This window comes from Echiichthys vipera (genome assembly GCF_963691815.1).
Source record: "Echiichthys vipera genome assembly, chromosome: 4".
NCBI lineage: Eukaryota > Metazoa > Chordata > Actinopteri > Perciformes > Trachinidae > Echiichthys > Echiichthys vipera.
Genome location: NC_139829.1, coordinates 28,796,451 through 28,819,508, shown reverse-complemented (window position 1 = coordinate 28,819,508; position 23,058 = coordinate 28,796,451). Strand labels below are relative to the sequence as shown.

The following is a 23,058-nucleotide window of genomic DNA, read 5'->3' as shown; positions in this document are numbered from 1 at the left end:
CACGTTGTCAGCTGGCATTACGCTAGCATCAAGAAAGCCAAAAACTGCAGTGTACTGATATTAATCTCAGTGTTTTACAGAAAAAAGTCACAATCTAAATACAATGTAAAGTACTGCCAACACAGAGAAGCCCCTGTGCAGCAGGTTGTACATGCAAAGTCCAAGAGAGTGTCCTGTCCCTTTCCTTGCCTTTGATTTTAGCATTTGACATGTTTATTTCACCGTCACATGTGCTTGCACAATGCACATACATATATCATCAGTCACTAATTAAACAAAGGGGTATTGCGCACAAGGTGGATAAAACACATACAGTTTTGCTTATGGACAGTGTCCCAGACTCTGCCCTGCTCTCAGAGGTGAGCAGAGCTTTGTATTCATGTAAGAAGCTACAGCAGCTCAATTTATTCAGCAATCTTTTTTTCCAGTACTCTAACACTCCTGGAGTAGCTCTTCTTTTTCTGCCCTAAAATTATCTGGATCTCCAAACACCTACAGCTAAGAAAATTGGCAGATAATATAGTACTTTGCATTGTTGGAAATCGCCTGAATTTCTTTCTCACAATTTACAGTAGTTAGCATGTAATTCGTTGCACGCCATGTTGTGATATATAATTAAAATAAATGATGCTTTTTGAGATGATTACAGCCACACAGTACTCCCCGCGTTCCCGGGGAAAACGTTGATCTCTTTGAATGACACTACGTGAAGACTAACGTGATGCAAAGAAACTAAAGTCTGTTTCACAAGCCTAGTTAGCTATTATGTTTGTGACCTTCTGGAAATGGCGGTTGAGAAAATATCGATCTTCAATTTGCTTTTAGTGCCGGGCATACTGCTAACTGCAATTACACATATACACATTTTCAATTATCCATGAGTGCACAAGCACTTAACACACATACTTTCACACATACACGCACACATGGTCACACACACACACACACACGGTCACACACACACACACACACACACTCACTCACACACTCACTATTGATTTTAAACAGGAAACCTGGATAAAGAAAACTTTATAAGAAGACATTACACAGAGCTTATGGTGATACAAAGGTGATGGGTGGGCTCTGCCAGACTTACCGTTTAATTGGTATTGCACTTACACCCACATAAATGCACCAGCCATGAAGGCTATTGTGGAAAAAGCAGCAATTGTCATGGGCAGCTGCAAAGCAGGTAAAGCCTACTTCAAAGTACTAATGGATTTTTTAGGCCAGGGTCACTGTGGATCATCAGCAGTGAAGATGAGGGGTCAGCCAGTCAATGGAGGTGTTTAAACTTAGGTCAGCCGCGGGGAACTCCTCCACCAGTGATAGAGCCAGGGCAATTAAGGGCTTCAGGGTGAGAGAGAAGAACAGAGGATGGATGCCTTTATTCACTCACAATTAAATACAAGCTCTCACACACCCGTTAGCGTAACAGAAACATGTAAATTATGTTAAGTGAGACTTGGGTAAATATTTGACAGTGTCTCATTTCCATGAATGCTGCACACTTGGCCATATGGCTCAAGGCTTACTGATTCAGACATCGTGCCTGCCCACAGGAGCTTACTCTCTCTCTCTCTCTCTCTATTTTGCTCTCTTAACAAATGCTCAGCTTGTTTCAATACTGCGAGGTAACAGATCTAGATAATGATCTTAATGTGGTTACCAAGGAACGAGTAAGAAACAAATTAGGAATGACCTAATAATTTGCGAATCACTGATACATGGTTTCTGGGTAACTCTGAATCAAGGACACCCTTCTCTGTGTGACAACGTTCCTGCAAAAACTGCATTTCCTCGAATGGCCACTTGAGCTTCATAGGGGCTCTTCACAGAGAGGATGTCCATATTTTAAGTCTTTAGTCTCAAGAGCATCAAATATGTATCAATCCACAGCTGGCCCCCAGTCACAGGCCCTGAAAAATGTGCTATTTACTCCCATTTGAGGAACTATAGAGCCAAGCTGTTTAAGGATCTAATTTAGCTGTTTTGTTTTTTTGAACTCAGTTTACATTATATTCATGTTTTGAAGATTATGTCTTCACACATCACAAACCAAAGTTCTCAAAACAAATTTTAAGCATGTTCAAACATTCGTTCATTCATCTTTAACCTCTTGTCCCTGTTGGGGTCGCGGGAGGCTGGAGCCGATCCCAACTGACATCGGGCGTGGGGCGGGGGTACACCCTGGACAGGACGCCTGTCTATCGCAGGGCACATAGAGACAAACAGAGACAGACAACCATATTCAAACATGATTAATGTAAACATTTCTTAGGCAGAAGAAGCTGTATTTACTTGCATAGCATTAAATAAACATGGTTGGCTCAACACAGTCTTCACCCTCTCACTCTGGACGTAATTGAGAAAATAATTGTGCAGCAGAAGTCTCCTTTAACACCATGCAGGGGGTATCATTTTGGGTTCAGAGAGAAGTTAATGGATCAGAACATCTGTTACGCGTTGTGGTGATGATCATTAAGAGACTGTGGGTGGTGGTGGCTCTGCCGTACATACGACTGGAAAGACATTGCCATATGCTATGGCATTTTGATGGCGTTGCGTGAGCATGTAACTGCTGGGCCATTTTCTACAGCATGGCATACATTTCCACATTTGCAAGCTGTATATCATTGGAGGGTGCTGTTTCAAAGAGATGTTTAAAATTCAAATAGTTTGCTGCACTGTTAAGAATTACTGTCATGTGACTGCCTGACACTATCTTCTTGTGTGTGTGTCGCATCAGTCAGCCTGCAATCAGTCAATACTTTCTGCTGTATAGATGCTTTTCAAGATGACAAATATTTACTGCCTGGCTTTATATATCACTCCTTATGCCATACTCGTACACACCCATGATATCAGGGTTCTCTGACTGTCACAGGCAACTCTCTGTGGACTGTTGCATTTTTGGGCCATAAGCTCACAGAGCCATTTATCACACACTCTTTCACTCGCCTCGGCAGAATATAACAGACATTAACACCTAGTTTCAGCATCAAGCACATGTGTGTATTTGTCCCTCTCCTTGCTCCACTTCTGGTATAAGAATTTACCCTTCTCAAAACCCTGTTGCCACGAGAAACAACAACAACAACCTAGCAACCTACATTTAGCTAGTCTGTATGGAATCGCAGTTCACAGTTTCATAATGCACCTGGGAAAAACCTCACAGGACCCACGCCAGATTTCAATCTGTTTTCTGACACAGCCATCGTCAGTAAGGTTTTTATTTACCACATCTTTTAACTCCGGCAGCAACATGCACCAGCAACACTGACTTGACCAGAGTACCAACCCGTTCAACTTCACACAAGCTTCTGAGTTAACAGTTTAAGACATGTCTGCAGGGAGACATCAACAAATCGTATGTGGTTTTAAGCTCCTCCAGAGCTATAGCGTAAGCAGGCTTCACCTCTAGGTCCCTGACGATCAAAGTAGTAGCAAGCATGGGCATGAAGTAGTAAGTCTAACCACACAGTCATCATCTTTTATTAGTTTTTATTGCGTTTGGTGGTGAATTAGTCATTTTAATGCCAGAGCTCACCTATGTCCAGATTCTCCAAAACAAATTCCCTCCTGAGATTACTTTGCGAAGGCTGCAATCGCTGCATCTGGAGCTTAGTGCTGCCCAAGATGATTGTGATTGGTTTAAAGAAATAAAACAAGCCAAAGCATTTTTTCCCTTATCCCATAATTTATGAAGCGCCGGAGTAGGATGTGGCCAAGCAGGACCAAAAAAGACTATCTAGCTTAAAGGAGAAGTTGGTGGGAAAGAGTGTAAGAATGATTTTCGTTGTTCTTTTTATCGGATGAACTTGATCTTTGTCTCTGTATTAGAAACTCACCTCGATAGTGGTAAGATATGAATATGTGTTCATTTTTTTCCTTAAACTCCTTCAGCATCATAGTTGCAGTGATGAGTGGTCAAAATGTCAAAATACCTCACTACACTCCTTTGTAAAGCAAGATTTTATGTAATTATTTGATGTCATGTAACGAAATGTGACTTTTATTTGTTCAGAACCGCCAGTGTCAAGGAACAGAAGCAATATAAAATGTATTTAGCAATGCCTTTGCACAGAACGGCACTATGACAGTTTTGAACCAACAGCAAATGCAGATGGTCAAAGAAGAAGGAAACTGTGCTCTAAAAGGGCTTTAAAAGGTTTATATGGACACTTTGGTTGGGCAGCCTTTAACTGTTGTTATTTTGGTAGTTTCGGCCAACCTTCCCATTTATAATAATTACATTGTACTTATTGAGTACATTGATAAGATCTTGAAATGAAGTTCCGAAAAAGGTTGCAAACATCCATCACTGTTTACAGACCAAGCTCTGGAGTCAACATTGACCTTCAGTACCATTTGCTGTATTTGTGGCTGCACACACCCCGTGAAAGGCTATAGCTTATTGTAGCTTCATCTGAAATACAGTGGGTAAAAGAAGATTGATACACTGTTAGCTTGCTTGAAATTCATACACAAAATCTTTCTGACAGTTCTGTCTTGTCACGGGTAACTTTGTTTTCACACTGTTGATGTATTGATGTCAATTTGTGGGGGTACAATGTTATCATGACAGATAGAATAATGAAAGTACCCTAAAGAACCAAATTATAACAAGCCAAATGTATCCTCTAATATTAATGTTTCCAGTAGGTCGAGACCATGTCAATATGTCCAGAAACTTCAAACACCACCCCTGCAGCATAATCCACCTCCAACCCCTGATGATCAGTGTGTTCTAAAACTTCATATTTTGGCCCAAATCATGGTGAAGATGTTTTGTTTTTGTTGCTGATGGGCCCAAAAGAATGACTGCCTTATGGGTGAGAATGAGAAAGCATTTCAGTGGCATAATTTTTCATATTTTGGACTGGGGAAAGGCCTTTCAATACAAAAAGCTAGAGTCTAGGTGAAGTCATAAATCTTCGGTGCAAGACTTTTTTTTGTGAGGTTGAGTTTAAAGCCATCAGACTTGTGACTAGAGTCATACAGTGGAAATAAAGCATCTTCCATTCCCATCATTTTAAAGTGACAACATTCCTGTGTGAGTCAACATTTGATTGAATGTTTTCCCTTTCTTGCTGCTGTCTAGGTGTGGCAGTGTGGAGGAAGTATGGAGGTCCTGCCATGTGCGAGGGTGGCTCACATCGAGCGCACCAAGAAGCCCTACAACAATGACATAGATTACTATGCTAAGCGCAATGCCCTGCGGGCCGCTGAGGTGTGGATGGATGAATACAAATCCCACGTCTACATGGCCTGGAACATTCCCATGAATGTAAGTATTTCCTCCGTCTAAGATCATTCGCTCCCTCAAACCCTGAACTCCCTTTGCACCCTCTCTTCCCTTTTCCACTTGCTCATTCAGACATGCAGCCCGGGTCTCCGGAGACACCAGTCAATAGAAATTCAAAATTCAGATTTCATCCCATTTGACCTTCACACTGGCGGCAGAGCAAAGGTAGAGCAAGGAGGCAGTTGGGTCTCACGCCAAACAGATGAGAGTGGTGCACCAAGTGAATGAGATAAGCCTCATGTCTAATCAGTCTATTTTCAAACACATCCGTTTACTTTAATTGCTTTCAAGGGTCTTTGAGATGGGCTGCAAAATAATAAACAGCTACTTTCATTAATAAAGAGTTTAATATTGAATCCTAATTGCCTCTTCAGCCATGCAGAATGAGATGATTGTCAGTGAAGGACATCCGCAATGGCCTCTGAACGTTGCCCACAACAACACTCTGCTGTTCATAGCAAGACAACAACCGGCTGGGTAGCAGTCACATGCAGGTCTGATGTGCTGCTGATGCCTGCAGGTCATCTAGAAATTTGGCACAAACATCATTACATGAGAACTCACTAAGTGCAGGTAGGAGCACCAGCTGGGGAAATGTAGCCATTGTGTGAGTGCAGCATGGAGGACATGTTGAGGTGGAGGAAAAGGAGGGGTGGGGGGAAACTTTGACAAACTAGCCAATCAGGCCACATCCCTTCTCCAGTGTAATTACAAACACAGTGCCATGGCACGTTATTACCCCAGCTGTCCTGTGGTGCAGAGTTATTTTGTATACAGTACAAAGACCTAACGCTACGATTATTCCATCTACCCCCTTCCCTCCTTATCCCCCTAACCCGCCCATACACACAATCACAGATTCTTGTTATTGTCTGAGGTACCTGCTGAGAGCACAATTACTTTGGTGGGGGAAGGCGTTACCATTCACCACAGTGGCCAGCCCCAAGTCCAAATACTAAACAACATTGCACTGAAATTGAATGCATTTGTTAGTGTCACTTTATGGTACGAAAAGTGGACATTTTCAACTAGAATTCATTATTAACAGATGTTGAAAGCAGGCTGCAAGTCTCCAACAGAGAGGGGAATAGTGATGAGAAGGATTTGCCTGGAAACAGTGTCTGGTAATAAGACAAGTGTGTGTGTGTGTGTGTGTGTGTGTGTGTGTGTGTGTGTGTGTGTGTGTGTGTGTGTGTGTGTGTGTGTGTGTGTGTGTGTGTGTGTGTGTGTGCGTGTGTGTGTGTGTGTGTGTGTGCGTGCGTGTGTGTGTGTGCGTGTTAGCATGCGTGTGTGTGTGAGTGTGTGTGAGTGTGTGTGTGTGTGCGTACATGCGTGCGTGTCTTTCAATTTCTATTCCAGTGTCCTTTTATATACATGTAGTGTATATTTTCTATGGCTATACAGAATATATGTTTATTTGCATATTCATGCACATTAAAGCAGTTCACTGTATGCACATACTGATATGAGCTTGTGTGTGTGTGCATTAGGATCAGACCTCTGTGCGAGGCGAGGCAATGTAGCTATGAGGTATTCCCCTAATCAATCTGGGAAGCCACCTCCATGAGGCAGACAGGGCTGTGAGGGCTCATAATTAAGCAGCTGATTAGAATTTGCTCAGCACAGATCATGTCTAATGAATGAACAATAAAGGTCCCACATGACAGGCGCATCTATCCATCTCTTAACTAAATGCTTGTTGCGTCCTCTCAGCACCTCAACACTCTTTTGTCTCGCACTCCTCTAGCAGCTAGTATTCTCACTTGGTTCTTAAGCAAAGTGCCCGCTGGCTAAGATGATTTTTTCTTTTTGCATCTTTATTTTGTTGACAGAACCCTGGGGTTGATTTCGGGGATGTCTCGGAGCGCTTGGCCTTAAGGAAGAGGCTGCAATGTCGGAGTTTCCGCTGGTACCTCGAACATGTTTACCCAGAGATGCGGATCTACAACAACACCATCACATACGGCGAGGTGAGACACTTGCTAGTAACAGGATTATTGGAAATACTCTGCATGTTAATTTTATATATCATCTGTAATTCTATTACAGAGCTGTGTTTTTACAGAGGATGCATACAGCGAGAGAGCTAATTTGATTACACAGATTAAATAAGGGATGATGAGTTGGTGAGAATGTATTCATTTGTGAGCTGTGCATTATAAGGATCTTTTCTGTGACTTCACAAACTGATAAATGCAGATAAACAGTCAAGTGTCAGTGCAGGGAAATACATTCATACCTTCCACTTGAAAGAATAAAATGCATTCACTTTACTCAGTCCAAGGTAAAGGACGCGTTGCTATAGCAATGCAGCATCACCACAATTAGATGCAATTTCCTCAGTATGAGTTTTAATTAAACACTTATTAGTTTTCCACTCCAACGTGATTGTTTGTGGCTTGGCGGCGCTCACAGCACAGTGGGGGAAAAAAACAGCATCACGACAGGTTGAAGAATTGAACACACTCCAGAGTCAGACACTATTTGGCGGTTTGCTGAAACGCACCATTTTTTGTCATATCAATTTAAACACTGAAAAAACAGTGGCAAATCAATATGCTCTACAAATGCAATGTCAGGAGACATTAAAATTAACCTCCATATTTATTAAAGCTGTGTAAATGTACTCCCCCCTCATGTTTCCCCCACTGGCTGTTTTGGCTCTGGCACCCAGCTAATGGATTCCTCAGAGCATCAGCCACTTAAGTGGCACTATTTCAGATCAGTCGACAAGCCTTGTGTTGCCACACAGCCGTCGCTGCAGGAGTGAGTCTCATCTGTCACTGAGCATCAGCGCCGCGCTTGGCCATGCTGACCAGACCGGCCGAGTGGAACCTTCCCTGACAACAACACATGATGGATATGTCACAACCTGGAAATGAAGCCGCACACATTTAAATCACACGTAACCAAAGCTCATGCTCAATCCCAAACACCATCTGGAGGAGAGGGAGAAACAGAAGTGGGACTGGTCATAGCCAGGTCATCACTTTGAGATAAGACCGCTGTGTGAGCAAGCCACGGGTTTGGTAGACAGGAGGTGGTGTAACATGCACACAGGAAGGAAATCGAAAATGATATTCAAGGGAAATAAACAAATAAACAATGTACAACTGATTCACTTTCAGGCTTAATTTTGTGGCAAATGCGACCAAAGCACACAATAGCCTCGTTATCTTCAACACCATGCTAATACAAACTGCTAGGGTTTGACTGGTACATGCTACTGATACCTATATTTTTAACCATTTGCCAACCTCAAGCTGATGGGAGAGATGAGATCCTCAGCTACATCATAATTTGTGCAGATCTCATGATTTTACGCCACCCTAAATCTAAAGATACATCAAACAGTAGGGCTGGACAATATGGCCAAAATCCTGTATCCCGATATAGGTAATTTCATATCTAGATAGTAATCTATATCACAATATAGCATGTTCTCTGGTAAGTCAATAAATATAAAATAAAGACAGGATAAAGCATATTTTTGTATTCTCCTATTTAATATGCAGCAAATGAAAAATACTCATTATTTTATCATTTTATTAAGAACTTTAGTGCAAAATATAAGCTAAAAATATATCACATTAGATTTTCTCAAAGATTTGAGTCAGTGTGTGCTTGTATTTAGACGCCATAGTTGAGTCTGTGTAATTGTATATGTAATGTTTGATCACGATACGATTCCTTTTAAAAGATGATAAACAATCATATTGAATTATCCTCCAGCCCAAGGAGATATTTTGCCTAGCTTAACTCCAGACTGCTCAAAACAATGTAATCAGGGTGTCGTTAAAAGTTTCCTCCCATAACGCGTCACAATTCAACTTTTCTTTCATACTTTAAACTTTTCAACTTTCAACCTTTTTCATACACCTCTGCAATTAAATGGAATACACTCGCAGTATCTCTGAAAGTAAAAACTATGCAGTATTATCTGTATTTTATTCATTCATTCATTCATCTTCATCCGCTTGTCCCTGTCGGGGTCGCGGGGGGCTGGAGCCGATCCCAGCTGACATCGGGCGTGAGGCGGGGTACACCCTGGGCAGGACGCCAGTCTATCACAGGGCACATAGAGACGAACAGAGACAGACAACCATTCCCACCTACGGGCAACTTTTTAGAGTCATCAATTCACCTAACACATGCATGTCTTTGGACTTTGGGAGGAAACCGGAGAACCCGGAGAAAACCCACGCAGAAGGGCCCCAGCTGGGATTCGAACCAAGAACCCTCTTGCTGTGATGCGACAGTGCTAACCACCACAACACTGTGTCGCCCCTGTATTTTATGATTTGTCAAATAAAAGCTCTATCTGCCGAGCTACAGTAGCTAGTAACTAGTGTAAAGAGGGGGACACTATCACAAAAGCCTATGTTAATATAACAACAAGTTGAAGCTTTTGGGGGGGTTCTGTGCCGGACTTGTACTTGGCCGGGCACAGGCTGGCAGTGAATTGAGCTAAAGTGTGTCAATTGTATTACAGTATTTAGTGAACAGATAGGAGAGTGGTCCAGATCTTCTCATCTAATCGAATTCATTTTCCAAAATGTTAAACTGTTCCTGTAAGATGCTTTGTAGATTGTAGTTTCTGCCTAACTCCTACCATGATGTCAAACATTTCAAAATGTGCCTGTCCCTTTCTGTGTCGTCTTTTCAGGTGAGGAACAGCAAAGCTAGCGGCTACTGCCTGGACCAGGGCGCTGAGGACGACGACAAAGCCATCCTCTATCCCTGCCACGGCATGTCCTCCCAGGTGAGAGCAGATTCATCAGCTGTTTGTTTATCCATGTTCATTGTTGTGTTCATTAAGCAGCCATGTTCATGAGGTAATCCGTAAATAATGCAATTAGTTAAGCTGTCTGTCAGTCAGTCACTCAGCCAGTCCGTCTATTGTGTAGATTCTTCCAAAATACAATTACATTACATATTTTTTTAATAATAATGGGTTTTCTTGTATTGCCCACATGGCATTCTTTATCTATGATTCAACATATTCTGCATTTTAACACTTAATTACTCTCCTCCGGGTGATGTGCTGCAATTACTCTCCTCTTCAAGCCTCACACAAGTTAATACATTTCTTTTTAATATCTGGTGGTAGCAATAGCGCTATAAAGAGAATATGTAGAATATAGACACATCCCTACTGAAGCTTTAAAGTGAAAAGCTTGGACACACCCAACATACACTGAGGGCAGATTATAATGTGATCGCCCGAATCACCGGTGAAGGAGTTATATAAATTTCAAATATAGTAAATTATAAATCTACATTTGGGAGCTTTTATAAAAGGAAATAAAGTTGTGAGTGGATTCAATCAGGATGCTCATTCGACTTTAACAAGTATTCTGGTCTAATATTGGACTAGCAAAGTGGTACGTCGGGATACTCTTGGATGGAGAGCTAGGAAGATGTGATTTTTTTATGAAGGTGTAAGTTTTCCCACCAATAAACAAACAGGAGGTAAAGGTTAATCACATGCTCAGAATATCGCTAAATGATGCATCCACTAAACCTGTGTGGCTGTACCCTGTGTTCAGGGCTGTAAACTAACTTTTTGCCTCACCTGCCAAGGGGAGCGGTAGATGAAAGAATCTACCGGCCAAGTCAATTTTTTACCGAGCAAATAATACATTTCCCTTTTTGTTGCATATACCTCTGTTTCAGTACTTTCCATTGAGATAAGAGTATTATATAGCAATACATGCTCAGAAAAGAGGCCAAATTATTATTTAGAAATACATTTTCATGTTATTAATTGAATTTCAGAACATTGCCGATTGAAAACTTTAAGAGTGGGAAACTTTGACAAAGGAAACACTCATGGCAACGATCCGACCCAGGTTGCATCTCTAATCACAACTCCTCATCACTGTCTTCAGCAGACACCCTCTCACACACCCACATGTGCACCACCATCTGTATAGTCAGGCCTCCTGCCTCTAATTGAGCTCTTGTGCCACAGCATCATAGCCACCTATCTCCGCTGGGTTTTTCCTCTTTAGTTCAGGTTAAGTCACACCGGGAATGTGCCGCCACATTGCTGCGCTCGAATCACAGTCACTGCGCCAAACTTTCAAAGAGGTGACGCGTACGCCTTGTGCTTTTGAGGGGAACGATTTTCTACAGCGGTAAATTCAGAGGAGCTGCTTCAGTGAGACACACAACAAACCACTGGTTTAGTGCTAACTTTTGCTATTGTGATATTTTATCATTTTATAGCTACTACAATGTTTTGCTGTATCATGCAATATTTATTGCAAAAGCATGACCATCAGGAAATACATAATGCACAGTGTTTCCTCTAGAGAAGAGCTAGGGTTAGGGTTAACAGAAAGTTTGCTGCTCCCGGATTGCCCTGACTCCACACTGGATCAGCAAACTTTCTGTTGCTGCCAGCTGTCCACTAGCCCACTTTGACCCTCGATGCTGGCGGAATTTGAGTTGCTACAGCCACTGAAGTTCTCCAGCCTGCCGTCCGCTCACCTCCTAGCGAAGTAGGTTCCCAGCGCCGGGGTGTGAGGCAGAGGTAACGCAGCCCACTCTTGTCTCATTTCAAGTCTTATTAACAGTAAATCCATCAAATTCAGCACCCTGTATCTCTTTTTCCCAAGTTACTGTAGCTGTCATATTCTGTGGGACCTACGTGAGTGAAATTTCCATGTGAACACAGCTGTGGTGGCTTTCATCCCTGCTTGTCACTCTCCCTGAAGAGAAAATGCTGTACTCACACTCTTGTTAATTTGGTTGTCATGATTTTGCGAGTGTTTGACTTCCTGTCACTGTTCCAGTTAGCTCATTTTCACAGTGTAGAGAGAGTGTTTGAGTTCAGTGGATTGGCAGCTGCGCAGAATCGTGTAATTGTCATTTCATTACATTTCATAAAATTCTGAAGTAGGGGCTGCAAAAATTTTGGAATCGGACATGCTGCAATAAATTCTGCATCACATTTTTAAAAGCTGCAGATCTCAATTGAATTACAGCTGAACACAGGTGCACTTATGGATGGGTTTGGGGTATAGCTCCAAGCAGTATAGTTCCAGCTAGCTAACTACAGTTAACAGCAGCTAACTACAGTTAGCAGCAGTTAGCAGTTACTAGCAACAAGTAAAGCTATCTGTACAAACTCAAACTGTTTTCTAGGTTAATGTCAAGTTGTCAAAAGATTCACCTCAAACAATGTCAGCTTTGCATTAAAAGTGTCATAATGTACCAAATGACACCTGATGACATGTCATACATATTGATAAAGAATCATTCATGTTGATGACAGATATCATGTCATTGTCATGACAGTATCATGTCAGTCTCACAGTGTTACCAGACTTTTCATCTTATGAAGCTGAATGCTCCCACTGCAGCCCTCGGCCTGGTTCTTAATTTATCAAATGGTTCATGTTTGTAAAGTAATCCATGTGCAGCAGTCAAAATAAAATGATATAATCTGTTCCTTTTTGACAATTTAGAGAGGAACATGACAAGGCTGCCTCCCGTCTCCTGTCTTGTTTAATAAACAGTTAAAACAACTGTCGAGCCGATAAAGACCTAAAACTGATTCAGGGTAATACAGTTTGAGAATGAATGAAATGGGGCTAGATATATAAGCGCTCTAAGTCAACTTGCTTAGTTACAGCAGTGTTGACAATGATCTGCATTCAAAGTGAAAATAGACTTAATACGGCATGCCTTCAAATATACAGTGTTAAGCACAGAGGATAACAAAAACAGGCATGAATGTGGATAGATGAACAATAGGTGAACAATTGTGACTAAATATTATAAAAACCGTAGTATATATTTCAGTGATAAAATACATATTGCAAAAGTTCATTACAGGTCTTACTTGGGAATAATGAAACGCCTCAAGTTAGTCACAACATGTATCATGTATGCATCATAATCAATATGAGGTTGAGCTGTAGAGAATATCTACTGTAGATCAGTGCTCTCCAACCCTGAACCCTAAAACATGCAGGGCAGTAGCTCTCCAGACAAGCTGTTCCCATTCACGGTCCGTATTTCATTGTACAAAAAGTGAAGCACTGCAGTTTTGAGTGTATTTCACATATTTATTCCTAGAAGTGAATACACTGCAATGTGTGTGTATCCCACATATCAAACTGAGGTGCTGTAGTATAAGACCGCTGATCTCGGCGTAGGGAGGAAGGTCAGCGTGGGGAACTTTCATCCTGGTGTTCGTGTCCTGGTTGTACTCAGCCTAACCCTGACCTATTAACTAACCCTAACCGAGTCATTTTGATGCCTAACCTTAACCGTCATCTTTTGTCACATACGGCTAGTTTTGTTGTTTTGTTTTGGTAGTTTTTGTCTAGTATACTGTACGTAATGAAACGTAACCGTCGCGATACACTTCCGATCACCATTTCCGTCATTAAATAAAACATCTGATTTGCATTATTTGCTCCAGGAGCAGGGCTGGAACCACTGCTGTAGATTGTGTCAGTAACAATTATCCAAAACTATTGTAAGTTATATAGTGGTCTTCATGTCCTCTTTTAGTCTTTAATCCGTCCTTACTTGTCATACTGCAACACAGTGTAGGTGAGTACATTTTCCACAACCCTAGAATTGCAATCCAATTAAATCCTTGCCCCTCACTGTCAACTTGTTTATTCAAGGTGCAATTAATGGAAGGAAATCTGGGGTGGGTGTCATCTACCCGCCCATTCATTTTCATTATCTGTGTCATTTCTTTGATCAAACCTGTGCATGTAAACATAATCCAACAATTTCAGAATTATTTGAGGTCCTAAAAGCAAAGTAGTCTACAATAATCTTTGTAAACAGGAAGACTAAAGACTAAATCTGAGAATACATGGAACTAGTTGGCATATTGTTTTAAAACACAAATAATATAAAGCCCAAATTCCACAGTATATTTGAAGAGCTCTTTTCCAAAATGAGATAAAAAGCCAAATTTAAAAAAAATTAGTTTGTCATGCCACTTTGCTGTATACAGAACCTATTCACTGCTTCATCAGTGTTTCATGCCAAATCGCTATATTTCCTTGTTTAAAATGGTCTCAAGATGCAGTTCCTTTCCAAACCGCGACCAGCGCCAAACCTATTTTTAGCCTAAATGCGATACGTCCTCTCGACCAATCAGAATTCAGTGAGCGTTCTATGCGATCCAACATGGCGTTGCTCTGAAGCGGGAGAGTTTTTTGTTTTGTCCGTCCGTTCAACATGTTCAGACTGAGCCATGAACCATTCTGACAAGATACATTGAATATTAACCAAATGTGTGGGTCTAGGTAAAAAATGTAATTTTCCTGAAAACTATTAAAATGGATTTATAGTGTTTTGGAAAAGAGCTCCTCATTTGACAGTATAGATCTTACTTGGCATCTGTAATTGTTTTTTCTTCAGGTGATGAGGCTCTTGGGAGTATGCTACAACAATTAACCAAATCTTCATACTGCTTGCTTAATAGTCAAATGTGTTTAAATGTTTCCACGCGCTTAATGACACTGTATGGTACCTGTATGTATGCTGGAATTGGAAAGGGTAGCAGTGTTGTGACTGTTCCACCATATTGAGTATATTGAGAAAGGCATCACCAACAGCTCTATCTGAGCTGCTAGCAGGAAACACTGGGAAACTGGGCCACTCCCAGGAGAGATTGCATGTCGTTATGAATATGCAGGCAGGTGAACATGTGTGCTCAGCATAACCTTTACTAGAATAGACACCAGGACAAACAGCCTCCCCACTCTGGGTGGGAGGCTGTTGTCCTGTTTTTGTGCCGTGAAACAAAAGCTATTCCTAAAAGCAAATCATGCAAATGCTATTCATGCATAATACAGTATATCTTTCATTTCCCGCTGTTCTCTGGTTGGTGAGTGACATGTTTGTTATCCGTCATAAGGGATGGAGTACTATAAGGAGGCCAGCAGCTCACCAGCCTTTCCCCTGCTCCTCTACAGAGAGTTCAGTGGGGTCCAGTAATGTAAAGCTTCACTGACTCTTTTAATCCTGATCCCCGGGGGAAATAAACAAATGGAGAAAAATGTTGTGTCTTTGTATCATTAGATTACAGTGATGACCGACATTACTGTGAGCGGGGCCAAATTCAATTTGTAGGGGCACTGTGATTTTGCATTTCTTTATACAATTGCACCATTTACTTATGAAAAAATATAATTGGCCAGAATTATTCTTCATTGTGCTTCTGAGGAATGGGTCTCTTTCTGCCGGCTCTCCCAGTGGAAATCTCAATCATAACAATAATGCCTCACCTTTGTCTGATAGTGTAATGGAGGGGCTACAAAGCCTGCATCTCACACACACACACACACGCACACACACAGTTAACGTAATGCATCTTTTTTTTCATAGATTCGATAAGATTTGAATGGAGCTCTTGACTTTGTCATGTGGCTATAAATTTTCAAAGTACTATTATTGACTATTATTATCTCTGCCAGGCATAAGCCTAGCAGGGATGTGTTCGGTTGTGTGTGTGTATCTGTCTGTCTGCAGATAATCTCACACACTACTGGACACATCAGTCTGATGTTGTATGTTCACATGTATGACTGTATGCTCAAGGACCTCTCGTGATTGTGGTGCTTCACCATTTCCTTAAACCCAATTTTGACTGCTGTTTTATACCTTCATCGCCTGATGACTCCACCCTCCTAAATAATGATTATAATCATAGCAAATGGCATTTCCCGCAATCAGCTAGGCTAAAAACAAGCCTTACCAAGGCCACATTTTGGCCTTTGTCATTCCTCAAATACTGACATCCATAGAAAAATTTGGTCTCATCTTGAACTGGAGCATCTGCAGATTCATTCCATACCCAATATTGTATGATCTACAAGGTATAATATGAGATGAATAAAGCCCCTTTTTTGTTATCTTTGCAGGCATTTTGACTGTAGAGCTTCAGAGCTACAGAATCTGAGATGAACAACCACTGAGCGAGTGGGAATAAGAAGTGTTTTTCAGGGAGGCTGGAAATAGGATAGTGCTGTGATGTGCCCATGGGTGCAGGCGTGCAGACGTGTGGGGTTGTAGGCCTACATAGAAAAGTAGGTAGTGTATTTTGGCCTTAACGGAGTGGGACAGTTGAGTGTGATTCTTCTTTGTTTGGAAGGGGAGAGAAAGAGACACCTGGTAGATATCTGTACTCTACTGAGTGCACTAATTGTTGTAGTTTTCATATTAATTATTTTTGCTAATTTAAGTGTATTGCTTTGGAGCATGCACTGTGTGGTTGTCTCAAAGCAGAGGTGCTATTTCGGTTACTGTATTTGCAACAGTAAGTGCCCAAGGGCTGGGGGCCCGGAATATAGATCAAAGGGTGTCTGTGAATCTCTGGGTCACTCTCTCACTCTCTCTCACTCTCTTTCTCTCTTATCCCCACCAACGGGTCAAGGCAGATGGCCACCCACCATAGAGCCGGGTCTGTTCTGACGTCCCTGCCTGTTGGGTTTTCGTTGCTACTGTGTGCAAGATCGCTGCAATGCAATTTACAGTTGCTCATAGGGGAATGCTGGGCTGTGGTCTAGACCTACTTTCTAGGGAAAGTGTCTTGAGATAACCTTTGTAATGATTTAGTACTTTAAATAAAATTGAAGCTCTGAGCCAGTAACATTACTTGCCTCATAGCTCTGAAATAACTGTGCCAGCATTACAATGTGACCACACAGCACCGCACAGATGCATACAATAGAAACGAAAACACTAAATAATTGTTTGGTCCATCTGATACCTTCTTCCAGTCATAATTCTGCTGCATTATACATCGTAAATGGTAGCATCACATAATAATTGATGTGACAGCTGTGTTTGCACCATAAAGCATTTCAACCATAAAACAGAAACAACAATATAAATAAAGCAATATTATAGAAGTGAGAGGATTAGTCCCAGTAATCTGGCTTTTCCCGCACAAACGGACAGAATACCGACCAGTCTGATGTGTCTAGAGGTGTGTGTTGTTGTTTGGAGCAGCCCAGTGTCATTTCATAAAGGTAGAGACGGCTGATGGCCGTGCATACTCACATTGTGCTCTGGCACAGCACTTCTCTAATCTTCTTCTCTACTTCTTTTAACGTATAGATAAGTGCACATACCTTTACTGATGTCACGGCTGTAACCACTTTAAATTAACATTTTTTATACAATAAGCATTATTCTATTATGGTTGCAGATTTGCATCACTTGCTGATGTTGACAAACTCAACAAAAAGATTGATGTTGAGTTGTCTACTCTCAGAGCAATGTCTAAGACCCGATTTTCACCAACAGAGTGCTGAGTGCACTGGCCGCTGCACTGCCACAAAACTAGGGCACTCAGACTGAAAAGCAAACTGGGTTTTGCTCCCAGGAATCCCAGCTATGTGTAATGCACTTGGGTGTGCACGGCGCTGATGGACACCGCCTGCGCTGCTTATGCTGTGGGGCCTCTCAAATCTCCCCTATAGAGGTTTGTGTGGAGCTTGGAAGCTCATTTAGCTAGACTGTAGTCCCATAAGGAGAGGACGTGCCAGGTCCAGTGCTGAGGGCCCGAGACACCCCCACTTAAGATGTTGGTTATAATCTGTGGCATAAACTTACTCTTACTTCCTGGTGGAGCAAGGTACAGGAAAGGTAGAAATGTGGAGATTAAAGCCCAATGCAATGTTCAAACACTCCACCGTGTATTGACATTGTCACAGCGCTGCACACTTAATGAGCTCATTAAGAAACTTGTGATTAGCTTGACCTCTAGAAAGTGGCTGCCGAGTTTTTACGACGGCAGGAAGGCAATGGCGCATCTAATGTTGCTGCGTGAGGCACAGATTAATTGGCTTGGCAGAATCATTTCCTTGCGTTAATTATTTGTTATGGTCCCGTTTTAAATGTATTAGCGTATAACAGGCTGCCAGACTGAGCTGTAAACAGGTATTAGCGTGGATTATATGGGTTTTTTTGTGCCCAGTCATAGTTGACACCATGGATAAATCTGCTTAGTGTTATAACCCCAAAAGACCCAAGACAGCAATCCAAAATAAAGAATTCTCAATCAATCTGCCTGTAATAATGACCTTTAGGCCGCCACCTGGAGAAAAATAGCACGGGTTCATAGCGTTACGTGTCAACACATTAGACTGAGTTTGAAATATGTCTGACGTTCCTAAGTCCAATGAATTATCCTTATCAGCATCCTTGTGAGCAACCCAACCAGCTCCAGTGGACTTTGAGTGACACAAAAAGTGGTGCTTCAGTGTTTTCCTATTTCCAAGTTGCTCCTCGGGACAGAACATTGGATTAAAAACCACTTGTATTCTCTCATCTTACAAGGAACAACACCCACGCAGGACACTAACTGCATGTCAAGTCTTCTGTTGTGTCCAGAAGCTCCGACTTTTTTTGTGCTCGATGATTTGGAGGATTTTGTTTTCTGTTGCTACAAATGAAAAAGGTTGTTGGTTACAGTGCTGTGTGTGTTTATTGTGTATAACAGCATATTCTTAAGACGCTCTGATAATTTATCGGTTTATTATTAAGAAGACGGTGTTTTCGGCTCTTTTGGTTTTCTGTGTTCTGCCTTTCCCTCCTTTACTTATCTACACAGCTGTTCTTTATCAGCCCTGTTAGTCCGGCTTAATCGCCTCATCACTATCACCTGAGCTGCTCCACCCCCCAGATTAGTTAGTATTTAAGTCCTTTCAGTTGGGTCTTTATTGGATCCTTGTCTGGGGTTGTTTTGCCTGCACAAACCTTGTTTATGACGTTTATTCATGTTCCTGTTTCTTGCAGTCTCCTGTGTTCGGTCCACTTGTGCCACTCTTCATGACATTGCACCTTTAGTTGATCCTTCAATGCTTTAAAAATCCTCAAGTCAGACAATTGATTTGATTACCACTTTGAAGAGACTTTTACATGCTGATTTACAGGAGTATTTGCACAGGATATGACACCACCGTTGTTATAGATTACATTTAAACCTTTAAAAAATGCAACAGATTTGTTTACATGTTTGTAGAGATGGGAGACACGAGGGCCTGTTGTTTCAGGGGGATACAAAATGTGCTTATATTTAAGCATGTTTCAGTTGAGCCCTAAGAAAATGTGTTCTTGAGGATTTTCTGGGGAAAAGGATAGAAAGGGATATAGCATGTTTTGCATCAGAAAGCATTGGGATATGCGATGTTCATACGATTTTCAGTAGTCAGGATTCAGAGGCATTCTACATCGACTCTTTCAGGGCTGTGAATAACATAACATAACATAACTACCTAACCTGTGCTTTAGAAAAAGGCAGTGAGTGTGTCATGTATGTGTGTTCCCCTCAAAGCAGGGCTGCTGTCGTACTGAAGACCTTCTTATCTTTGGCATCTCATTTTTCAGAGAGGATCACTCCCATAAATAATAAATGTTATCTCCACTGTATCCTTACGTAACGGATACGTATCATCACAGAACCTTTCATGTTAGGATGTGCAGAATTAAACAGTCAGGGATCAAGTTTTGGTTTGTGGAAATGTTGTGGCATTAATTAGCTGTACACGGTGGTTGCTGTGGTGCAGCGCTGTGCACTCAAATATTCTTTAACATCACACGCAATAAGGAAACACTCTTACATTTTCTAAAATCAGGAAGTTTTCCAGTCTAAAAAGAAAAGGCAAAACAAGTAGTTACGTATTTGGTTACGTAATTGAGTTTAGACCTAGATCTGATTTTTGAAGTCTTATACCATGTAAAAAAAATGCCCAACAGAAATCTCTCTGACAGCTTTTTAAGTTTGCACTTTGCACAGAGAGAGAGCCAACTACAGAGCTTAAGCACAAGACAGTGATACCAAACTACTATAGCTGATGAGACAGCCACAGCTATCCGAAGCTAAAGCTAAAACTAGACGGGTGCCATTGACATGAAAGATGTGTCAATCCACCAAAAAATATTTGTCCAGGCAGAAAATCCTAATTAATATTATGGTTTTAATTCAAACATAGGAGCCATTCTTGTACCACCCTGTCACAGTATCGACAATAGTATATATTTACAGTATTTACACCATTTGAGTAGTAATACATGTAATACATTTTAAAATTAACATTTCCTACAAGTAAATGTTCTGTTTTTGGAAGCCATCAATAGAAAGGATGTAATTTAATGAGGATCGTCTTTTATTCTTAGATTTTTAGTCTTATATGAATATGAATTGGACACGTCAATGGCCTCATTGTTTGTACAAAAATATTAATTCACTTCGAAATATCAAATATAATTTATAAGTCTACATAACAAGAACATTATTCAACATTAATTTATAGAGTATTTTACTCACTTCCCATTACTTTTTAACAAAATTACCCTATAACAGGGTAGTAACTGATGTGACGTGGTGGTACAGACAAACTGTCTCTCCATATGATCTATAGGTTTAAACATACAAATAACATTAGTGACATTTGTTAATTCTGGATATAAATGCAGGCATGACTTAATGAAATAGATGGAAGAAGATCCAACTGGCTTTATTTATACAACCGCATGCTAGAAAAAAGTGCAAATATATGGGACGTTATTAAAACTAAACCAAAAAAAAAGATACAGCAGTAAATCATATGCAACATTTAAAAATTTGATGAAAAGAGCATTTCATTCTCATAGGATCTCTGTGTAACTGAGATTTTAGATTCATCTGGTATCTAGGCTAGTTGAAATGGCCAGGGAAGCTGAAAGAAGACATTTTGATAGACGATACTATATTTTCTATTATCCAAGAGCAGAGTGCAGTATCTACATTGTCTTCATATTATGTAGGTTCCTCTGCCAAATCTGCTAAAAAGGAAAAAAGAAAGACATAACTTTCTTTCATGAACACTGCCCACCGGCTTTAAACTTTAAATCCCGCTGCTTCTGTAGTTCTGTCAGTCTTCGTAAGGCAGTGCAGCGAAACATCATCACTGCAAACGACGTTCACTTGTCTCACTGAGGCCATTTTCAGCTTATGCTTTCCAAAACATGTTGAGGAGCTCTCCAAAAGGTCGAGCATTTGTTATTCGATGCTGTAATTACTGCTACAGTGTGAGTCCGGCAGTGACACATTAATTTTTTCTCTGTGTTGCAGCTCGCCCGTTACGCTACCGAGGGACTTCTCCAGCTAGGACCCCTGGGGTCGACTACCTTCCTGCCTGACACAAAATGCCTCGTTGATGATGGCAGAGGACGCACTCCCAGGCTGAAAAAATGTGATGCTGTTTCAAGGATCTCCCAGAGGCTTTGGGACTTTACGCAGGTAAAAAGAAATGTTTTCAGACACTAAATGTAATTAAGGGTAAAATAAGAGAGTGGGACATGTTACTGAATACCTTTCTGAATGAATGTGGCTCCATTTACAATTTATTAAAACAGGTGACAAGCTAACATTTTCTTTTCAACACTGAGTTTAGTCCTTCAGTGGGTAATGGGAGATACCGGTGTTCCAGGTAGGCCTGTGAATATTCTCACTTGTCCAAGTTATCATTATCCTCAAATCAATTTCAGTCAAAAGCAACTGGACTTGGTTATTTTATCTAGGAAGACGTTTCACCTCTCATCCAAGAGGCTTCATCAGTTCATGTACGCAACTGACCAGGTATTGTTCAAGGGAAGCTGAGTTATGGCTTGTTAAATACTTTCATTAAAATAGAAAGAAATGGTCTTTATCATGGTATAAATGGGATAATGCCCTTTGGAGTGTATTTATTTATATGTTATTCTGTGAATGAGGTTGTTTGTTTGGTTTTGTTCCAGAATGGCCCAATCATCAGCAGGGACACCGGTCGATGCCTGGAGGTAGAAATGTCCAAAGATGCCAACTTTGGCCTTCGCCTGGTGGTCCAGAGATGCTCCGGTCAGAAATGGATGATACGAAACTGGATTAAGCATCCGAGGCATTGAACAGAGTTAGAGAACAACCTCTGAGACAGTTTTGGTGGTGTTTCAAGTCGCAGCTTGATCTCAAACTGTGGACGGTTCAGAGAGGAGCAGGGACTGGTGGTGCTGGTGTGTGGTATTTCACACTACAGACTGCACAGCACACACTGAGCTCCCCTCAGGCCACAGAGCTTTCCAACACCAAGTCTTAAAGGAGAATCTGATCAATTCATGTGTCCCATTGAGCTGGGTGTTAAGAGACCTTATGGCACGCTGCACTATTTGATGCAGCCAACATTTCTGACATTAATCCACATGTATAGAACAGAGAGACAGGACACCTGAGTGCAGCCCCTGAAGGTGGTGGTTCAAGATCCTTGTGATTACTTTGTTTCTGCTGTAAAACTGTCAGATCTTTGGAGATGAGAGTGTCTGAATGTGTGAGTGTTGAGATTTTATTTTTTTTGCATCAGTGCAAAACCAAAAGATAGGATGGTTGTCAATTGCCACATCAAAGTGATTATTCCAGGCTATGATTTGGAAAAAATTTGCTGTGGACATATTGTGCTGCACCGGCAAGACATGTAATAGGCTTCAAAGGGGCTGTCCGTCATCTGATCGGAAGGCATTTCACCTGCACTCACACAAACCACTGCAGTTCTTTGTTTTTTTGGACTGTATTGCTCACTGAGGACAGGAGCAATCATGTGCCTTTTGCTCCATTTTCTCCTTAATCTGACCAGGGAATGTCAGTCCCAAAAGCATGTACAAAATTATTTGAAAATGATTAATATTTAAAACAATGTATAAAAACAGTCTAATGATAGTAATATATTGTAAAAAGTGAAGACTTGATATCC

General features: G+C 41.1%; 1 protein-coding gene across 1 annotated transcript in view; it reads left to right on the top strand.

The window, feature by feature from the left end:
• The window catches only part of galnt9 (polypeptide N-acetylgalactosaminyltransferase 9), a gene marked incomplete at its 5' end in the record, with an annotated part of 99,671 nt that extends 77,231 nt beyond the window's left edge, over positions 1-22,440 (top strand). Inside the window, 5 exons of the mRNA XM_083913196.1 lie at positions 5,105-5,290; positions 7,141-7,278; positions 9,975-10,070; positions 21,411-21,578; positions 22,076-22,440. Of these exons, the coding sequence (XP_083769322.1) occupies positions 5,105-5,290; positions 7,141-7,278; positions 9,975-10,070; positions 21,411-21,578; positions 22,076-22,222 (735 nt within the window). The 3' untranslated portion in view covers positions 22,223-22,440. The remainder of the gene's footprint in view (positions 1-5,104; positions 5,291-7,140; positions 7,279-9,974; positions 10,071-21,410; positions 21,579-22,075) is intronic.
• Between the last annotated feature and the right edge of the window lie 618 nt (positions 22,441-23,058).